The sequence below is a fragment of the Trachinotus anak genome, unplaced genomic scaffold, assembly GCF_046630095.1.
Source record: "Trachinotus anak isolate AG129_WGS33_773 ecotype Australia unplaced genomic scaffold, CSIRO_AGI_Tana_v1 ptg000002l, whole genome shotgun sequence".
Classification (NCBI taxonomy): domain Eukaryota; kingdom Metazoa; phylum Chordata; class Actinopteri; order Carangiformes; family Carangidae; genus Trachinotus; species Trachinotus anak.
Window position 1 is genome coordinate 20,742,495 of NW_027273853.1, and position 8,822 is coordinate 20,751,316.

The 8,822-nt window shown below is 40.6% G+C and overlaps 1 protein-coding gene across 2 annotated transcripts in view; it reads left to right on the plus strand.

Moving 5' to 3' along the window:
* tmtc2b (transmembrane O-mannosyltransferase targeting cadherins 2b) overlaps window positions 1–7,486 on the plus strand; it is a 94,991-nt gene extending 87,505 nt beyond the window's left edge. For both annotated transcript variants that reach the window (XM_071505119.1, XM_071505111.1), the window contains exons 11-12: window positions 1,423–1,486; window positions 6,401–7,486. In XM_071505119.1, the coding sequence (XP_071361220.1) occupies window positions 1,423–1,486; window positions 6,401–6,580 (244 nt within the window). In that variant the 3' untranslated portion in view covers window positions 6,581–7,486. The remainder of the gene's footprint in view (window positions 1–1,422; window positions 1,487–6,400) is intronic.
* Window positions 7,487–8,822: the final 1,336 nt, after the last annotated feature.

An 8,822-nucleotide genomic window follows, 5' to 3' on the forward strand; every position in this document is an offset into this window, starting at 1 on the left:
GTTCTGCTGCTCCTTTGGTCGTGGCGTGGCAGCTCTCCAGTTCTCCTCTGATAATGTGTTTATAAATGTGATAATGATATTATAGAATTAGATTGGTGCATTTTTTTTTCTCAGAAGATTGTGCTTTCTAAATATTATGCTGGCAAACAAACATATGGTTGTGGTTGGACATGAAACCCACATTTATAATCTCAGGACAAATTCAGCAACTCGAGTCGTTGTCTGGATCTCTGCTGGAATGTAAAATGTTTCTTTTTTACAGAGCTGGAAAAATTCATTCGTGCTAAAAAAAAAAATAAACAGCAGTGGCATGTTCTTTTGTATATCTGAAGTATGCTGGTGGATAACGTGTAGGATGAAAAAACATAAATTCTCTACTCATGGATCAGTGAGGAATAAAGCATTTAGAACACATTAGACAGTGTCTTTCAAACTAAACATGTATACTGTGTGTGTGCCGAGGCTGCTGACCTGGTAATCCTAAAATAAAAGCTTTGCCTTTTATCTGAAACCATATGGATGATCATCACTTAACAAACTGCGACAGCCGAAATGAAGCTGGTTCCAAAGGCCTCGCTTCCTTTGATCATTACAACTTAAGGGGCTCCACGGCCAGCCGTCACTGACTCTGACCTTGACTTCGTCAAAGTTTGTTTGCAATGAGACAATCGTTACCATCAGTGACAAGCATGCAGCTGTGGACCATAAAGGTGATTTCTGAGATATTAGTAACAGGAAAGGCCTTGTGACAGAGGAGCCACAGATTTGTGTATAACAGTAATGGATTATGAGGGTAGATAAGAAGCGTAATATAGGACATTCCTGTCTCGACTGCAGGTTTTATGTCCTCAGGAACAAAGTATTTCTGGTACCAGGGACTCATGCCGACAAGCCATCTGCCCAAAAATCCTTTTTGGTGCAGTGTGGCATATACAGCATGTTTAGGGGCATGTGCCATCCCTTCTGCTCTCCAGTTTGTTATGATAGGATGATTAAATCATTTTTATGCTTGCATACTGTTCTCACTTCTTCAGAGTTGCAGTATTCAGTGCAGTATGTCAGCCCACACTTTACCCCATCAGCTATGCACAAGTGTAGCTTGAATATCTCACATCAGCCTTGGGTTGTTGATGAGTTTTCTTCAAGTACCCAATAAGCCAAATGTCCTGACCCCAAGCTTCAATTAGACCAGAAAGTGCTTGCAGTGCACAGCAAAGCGCAGATGTTATCGAGGGAGAGATGCTATCGAACGAGAAACCTACAGGCGACTGGATCGGCTTTTCTCATCCCTCATGCTGTTCCATCCTGCTATTTTCTCACTGACCCCTGAGCGCTAGTAAACACACAGGGTTCAAGGCCTCATCCTAAGCCAGGAGCAATAAAGATGAATAATGATTGCCTCTCTCTGTTTTCCCTTTGCAGACAAGCCAGCCTAAATGAGGCAGCCGAGAAGTACTATGGACAAGCAGCAAGCCTGAGACCCAATGTGAGTACAACCGCGTCTAGCTAATCACCCACATTACTGTTTACCCTGATGGGCACTGTGCAATCACAGTCTGGACGGCTTTCCAATATTGTTACTTCCCGGTCTGCCTTCTCACAACGGCCGTCATTGTCAATGGATCTCAGAAAAATAAGGGCAAGGTTTGGACTAAGCTCAGAGGTTTGTTTGTGGAGAATCCATCATCAACTTCAAAGGAGAGGCCCGGGTAAGCAAATTGCAAAGAATAATGATAATAACACTCAGTCAGAGGACTTTGACATCTTGAAAATGAATGGGGTCCAGCCTTTGAGAGCTCTGACAGGAGGGGTCGAGTTGTTTAACTGAGGGCTGCAGAGGGAGCGAAATATGTTTGGCATGTGGTCACCCTGTTTGTTCCTGTGTCTTGATTAGAAGAAATCAGTTCAGGATTAATGATCAGAATATATCTGGACAATGTTATACAGACAATACAGTTTGGTTCTGCATGCACACAAACCCTGGTGTAATATATACAAACAAAAAGACAAGGTAAACTTCAGTATAACAAAAGGATAAAATTTGAAATTTCCACAGAAACCATGAAATTGAGCTCCTGTCGCCTTTGTTGTTCTCACTGTTGATGCAGTGTTCAACTTTTGCCAAAGCATTGTGTATTTTTAACAGCTGATTAAACCCAGATGGAAGGTAAGAAAAATCATTTTTTCTCATCGCTCCGGTTCAAACCCATACATAAATAATATAAGTGAACCATAGAGTTTAAAGTGAACTGTGGGAATGTTTCCACTAGTTCTATTTTATTAGTGGTACACACTTTTTTTTTTCATTGCCGTGAGAAAGTCTGATCACTATTCACCTGTTTCTCTGTTTATAGAAGTTTGGAGTTAAAGATTTGGGAATCTTGAAGGAATAGTGTGGATTTTTTTCCCCCCGATTTAATATGGTTCACTGGTAGCAAACAAAGACCTCATGGAAAGATCTGAAGCCACGGTAGCCCTCAAAAACAAGGTAACAAGCTGCTGCGTTCACCTGCTGTCCGGTAGGTCACTGCTCATTTGGTGACCTTTAGATGACATTGCACCAAAAACACCAAAAAAAACATTTTTGGTATAGGCACTGGCTCAACCACATCCCTCTGCCCCTTGATAGATGTGTACTTCTATGAAAAACATGCTATAAATGTTTGTTGTTTTTGTTGTTTATAAATGTTTTTCCCACAGCTATATTTCAAGGCCAGATCCGTGTAATTTTCACATGACCATTTCTTGGCATCTGTAATTGTACAAACACACATTTAACGTCCACGTCCAAACACAGAGGCACTATGTTTTTGTTTTTTTTTTTTGCCTCTACTTGGTCACTTTTGCCTGGATTCCTTTTGGCATTTGTATAGCTAACATCTGAGGCACAATAGTAATTTAGCATCTTCATCCATCTTCTTTACCATTATCCTTTGTTCTTTGCGATGCGACTTGACTTAAGCCATGTACCCTGTCCGTCTTCATTTGTCATTTCATGCTTTACTGCAGCTTGACTCCTCACTCTCCAAAGGCACTGGTGGTTTATATTAAGCACATATGTCTGCTTGCTCTGAGTGAGACAGGACAATTCCCTCCATTCAAGGGATTTAGTCCTTTAGTCCTACAATCCCCTGTATCTAGACGAGCTAAATCCTATCGGATGCTTGGTTTGCTTTGGTTGCTCTCTGCACCCTATGACATCTGTCCTTTTGAGAGTTTCCCATTCTATGTAGATATTCTTTACTTAAATGCCTTTCTGGAGTCATTATGGTCAGGTCATTCCCCCGACCTAGCTTCACATTCGACTCTGGCAGTCTTAATGGCATATGTTGCTTTACAGTCCAGGCTAATATGCTTCACATCTGGCCATGCCTCTGCAAGCTACATGCCAGTTTTGCTAAGGGTAGAAAGGCAGAGAGGTTACAGAGCAGCAGGAAATGAGGAAAAAATGAGAGCTTTTGACAAGAGAACATTTTGCAGAGTGTTGCAAGTGTTGCAAGGGCAAGGAAGAACGCAGGAGAAGGGGAATACATCACAAAAGTCGTAGCTTTATGATGTACAGGGATAAAGGCTTGGGTGAGGAAAAGCGGGAGCCTATGGGGAGATGGAAGGAAGGAAACTAAACTCGGGAATTGATAAGTTCTGCATGGGTGGAGAGAGAGATATGAACTTCAGCTGCAGCCACACTGAGAGGAAAACCAGGAGTCACTCGATTTTCTACCCAGGAGTCTTTGCTCAGTGCTTCATATGTCACGCCACTCATCAGTGTGTATCCTGGAGGTTCACAGAAAGCTCGCAATACAAGAGCGTTAGCTTCTGCCTGTTTAGGTCAGCTTCTCATGCACTTTCCTGTTTCCTGATTTGTCTCTCCAGCAACTGGACAAACTGGCCTTTGTTTTTGACTCTGGCTTCTCCTACAACCTGTGTCATCTCTAAAGGGAAAACTTTCAAACCATTGTCGTACCCCGTGAGATTACTGCATTGCTGCAGGCTTAAGAGAATGATATGAGGAGCATAAATTGTTGCTGAAACATTCCTGTGTACATTTGCCAGCAACCAGATCAACAGACGCCAGGAATCTCAAGGAGCCAAGCAGGGTATTATTTGACCATTGTCATTCTCTCACTCAAATGTCTCCAAAGGCTGCAAATATTCTGAGCCACGTTACCTTATGAACTGACTGACCTCTTCGAAACATACTGAGGCTAAGGGATGATCGCACTTCACTTAACATAGAATCCCCAACTCCACAAAATGGCTTTAAGACTAATTTTCCAATATACACCTACACCACTTGTCACTTCCACATTACAGACACAGCATTAATGTGTCACTTTCAACTATGTCCATATGTATAAACAGTTATATTTGGGCTAGTAATTTTTTTGACGGGTAAAAATCCCTAACTTGCAAATTGATCCCCTAGCGTTATTTTGTGGTTTGACCCTCAAATGATGAGGTCAAACAGAAGGTAATTTACTGCACAAACAGCCTCAGAATTGCCCTGACCATTAAAGTCAAGAACCCCTGTGAATAATAACTGAAACACTGGGGGGAAAATGTTTTTCTAGAGGATTAATGTAATTGCACAATATTAAGCGAGTGGTCTCCAGTAATTTAATGCGGCACATTTGAAGTCATGGAGCAACAGTAGTAGTGTTGGTCATGCCAGCCTTCACTTTGGCCAAAGCATCTGCAGCATGTTTTATAAACGTTGAGGTAAGAAGTGGCTCGTCTCTAAGGGACAATAGGATTATCCCGGAGTCTATGTTCCCGTTGAAATTTTCATGCATGGAGCATTATTCATCCAAGCTTGACACTGGAAAAACAGAGATGTTTTGAGAGTTTTAGGGAGACAAGTGTGGAACAGTCCAGCAAAGGAAGGCAGTTCAGTCTGGACAAGAAGGCATTCTCAACGCATGAATGACTACACCTTTAGACTCACTTTAGTAAAACAGGTGTTTGCATTTCGGAGTTTGTTACCTGCTGTATATCCTTATTGTAAAGATAAAGCCATTTACTGAATTGGATCAAACATTTTATTTATGAGCCATGCAGTTAGGTGAAGAGCCTTTTATTAGCTTTTTTATATTTTTAGTTTGCTCTTACTATTTTTTTTTGGGTTTTTTTTGTAGATCTGCTGTTGATGTGAATGGTTCACATTTCCACGCATTCCACAGATTTCTCATAACATTTATAGTAAAAGGCTTGTCTCTCATGAAAAGTGTGTTGCTCTGAGAATTACTCTTGATTAGTTAATAGGCCATGAGAATGAAATTGAGCCTTGGGGTAGAGCACATCAGTAGATGCCACAATCATGTGCCATTCCATGTGACAATGATGTATGAGTCGATAATTATAGGAAAAAGTCGCAAACACTGCAGCGAAAGCACATATTTGGCCAGTTTCACTAACACTGTTTTATTTGAGCATTCCTTGTTTCCAAGGAATTAACAATTACAGAAATTACAATAGTCTTTAGCAGTAAAACAGTAGCTTCTTGACAGGATTAGACATCTTTTCCACACTTCAGACTAAAATGGAGATCAGATGTGGACCCTCCCTCAGTCTGGATACTTCATGGTCTTCCAGGATTGCACACCGGACACTTATGTACCCATGACTCACCCACCCATTGCTGCTGCTCCTGATGATGATTTTACCTCTTGGCATCAGCAGGAATATTCAGTATATTCAGCTAGATCCACTTCAAAGTGGCGGTTGCTCACTCTGACATGTGTGGCCACAGACAAGACACAGGGACATGCAAAGCAGCGCGGTTACCAAGCTCCAAACACTGCACCGCAGCCTGGGTGATCTGACAGACAGGAACCAATAGCGTGCTGAATAGCCTCATATGATCACCAAATGTGCTATTACTAGACTGTTTTATTTCAAAGTAAAATATAACTGTTTATGTTTTGTATTTTATTTATTCATGCCATTTTTCCATGGTTTTTAAAAAAAAATTGTTTTAATCTGTTCAGAGTTTCTCTGTTTTGGAGTTGAATGTCCAGACAACAATTTATTGCATATGGCTCAGTGATATAAAACATTTCTGGTCAAATTCCATTTTTGTTGAATTATTTATACCCCCAAGTATGAATCAAAACATTTCATTTGCATGATTTATCTCATGGCCTCTGATTTGAATTTTTCAGTGAATAATTTCTTAAGTTTAAATAGACCATTTGTGGTGAGTAAATAAGTGTGTGTCAGCTCTGTCTCTCTCTCAGGAAGCTGTGTTGTCACCCACTGTCCTATACCTGCGTCTCAATAACAGTGCACAGTCCTGCATTGCTGTTCTTGAGGAGAACAGTGTAACTTTGGAACAAAGCTTTAAGCTCGGGATGAAACTGATCTCGCCCTGAAATGACTAAAATCTCTCTTTCGGTTTCAGTATCCTGCAGCTTTGATGAACCTGGGGGCGATCCTCCACCTCAACGGGAAGCTTCAAGAAGCTGAAGCCAATTACCTCCGAGCACTTCAACTGAAACCTGATGACACCATCACCCAGTCCAACTTGCGTAAGCTGTGGAACATCATGGAGAAACAGGGCCTGAGGACCACAAGCCCCTGAGCTCATCCTGCCCGTCTACAGTACCTGCCATCTGTACACCAGACCTGGAGGAAAGGACGGCCCACGTGCTGCTTATTCGCTCCTCTCTTCCAGGAAAGATGGAGGAGACTCAGGGAGGATGTTTGCTCTGAGAGGCCATGACTGTGCCGCACAGCCCTCCTAATGACTCCTGAGCTCTGCATACACCTCAGGCCAGCAGCTTTCCTCAGAAGCATTGCTCACAGTTTGGCCGGCGCTGCACAGTATTTGGACTCTTTAGAACTTTCTTCAAAATTAGTGCTCTCACAGGAACCATGTTTTTTTTTTCCTCTTCTCTTTTTTTGTTTTTTATAACTACAGCACTTGAACTTGAGGTGAGGTGAGACCAGGTACATCCTGCAACATTTGTGATGAATTAAGTTTCTTAAATGAGTAATTGTAGTTCAAATTGGTGAAATTTGTCCCAGAGCAGTGCAAGATAAGAAAATATAACGGAGAGAGAGAAAGATCTCAGAGCACTGCACCAAGGGTATTTTCCATCACCATTTAATAAAGTTCTTGGTTTGATCAGATGTTCCATCTTGATAATGAAGAAAATAAGATTATATGAAGAAATGGACACCATCCAAAATCTCCAAATTAATGTAAATCATGTTTCTATCAGTAAAATCTCAAGTTTGTGTATTTTCCTCAGTGGGTTTGTTTTGCTTGTGAGATTACACACGCTTCATAATGAAGGTATGAAAATTAGCAGCATTATTGTAAACCATTTGTAGCAGAAGCCCTGACATTTGGTGAAAACTTGAAAAAGGGAATTGAATTTGTTAGCCATTACAGCACAACAATAGCCTCGAAAAGCGCCGCACAGGCTGGATTTTTGCCAAATGCAGCATGTTTTGGCTGGAAAATGCAAAAAAAAAAAAAAAAGCAAAGGAAGTGGGACTTTCACATTGTTATGCCTTATATTAAAAGGTGTGAATCTTCTTTTAGCAGTGTACGGTAGCGTGCAGGTGGTTTTTCTACCACTACTGCTTCTTGTATTTCTCTGTTAAAAGTCACCATAGTTACTTGTTTGTCGACAACATTAAGAAGCTATAAATGGAATTATTAAGCTAGCTTCCCATGGAAGTCACAGACAACAACAAAGCAGCAGGTACAGTCGTTCTGGGTACGACGTCTGCCCACACACCTGCCGCTTTTACAAAATGAGATGGTACAGATGAAGGAGGTCTTCTAACCAAATACAAGAGCTATGCCGATGCACACCTTCTCATCACGGAACAATGCAGAGACATGGCATGTCCGAGGGAAATGTTTTAAGGCCTATGTTTGTGTTGGAATAAAACTAATTGCATTGTGTTTGTATAAATGAATCCTAATATATACCTACATTGTGTATATTATACAGAAAATCATGCAGGAAAAAAGTAGCCAGACTTTAAAGTGGAAGCTCAGATTACTGAGTAAGTTTGGCTCGTTACATGAAATATTTTCCCCATATTGTCAAACCTCAGTTCGCAGTCTTAAGGTCTCATTTTGTATATATTCTGTGTAATTAACATCTGTTTGTTTGTTGTCGTCAGCATACAGTAAATGAAAATGGCACCTTCCCAGACGTCAGAATATGTGCAGTGTTTGTGATCATTTTGTTTGTTACCAGCCACAGACCTCCTGACCTATCTGTGTCCTTAGTTTATTACATTGTAAGTTATTGCTTTGTGTTACCTTAGCAACAGAAGCAGCTGGCACTGTGTTTTTATTACATGTAAAATGAAGGAAGTTCGCATATATGTGGCTCATTACAGGTAAATACAGTAACACCTGCGATAGAGGATAAGAGATTGAATACATATGTGACTTGTTGCAGTCGTTTTGGTGTCAGCACTGTTCTGTTTTTGACTGTGATGGTCACTAGTGATATGTTGAGTAAAATAATCACAGGTCACATTCACTCCCCACGTCTCACAAACCCTATTTGCTGATTCCTCCTGTGTATATAAAGTGTTTATGAACAAACACTGATAATTGTTATTGCTTGAGTGAAGATGTTCAGAAAAAAAAAAAAAAAAAAAAAAGCGGTTCACTCTGTGTCTCTGCTCAGGGATCTCAAGTGGTGGGTTATTGCAGAAACTTGTTCACAGAGCGTTTACTAAATTAAAGATTTATTTTTGAAAGTTGTTGTATTTGTATAAATTATCGAGATTTGTAGCCTTTTTCTCCTTTTTGTAATATAAAAGAAAAACATGAACAATGTGCCAGAATA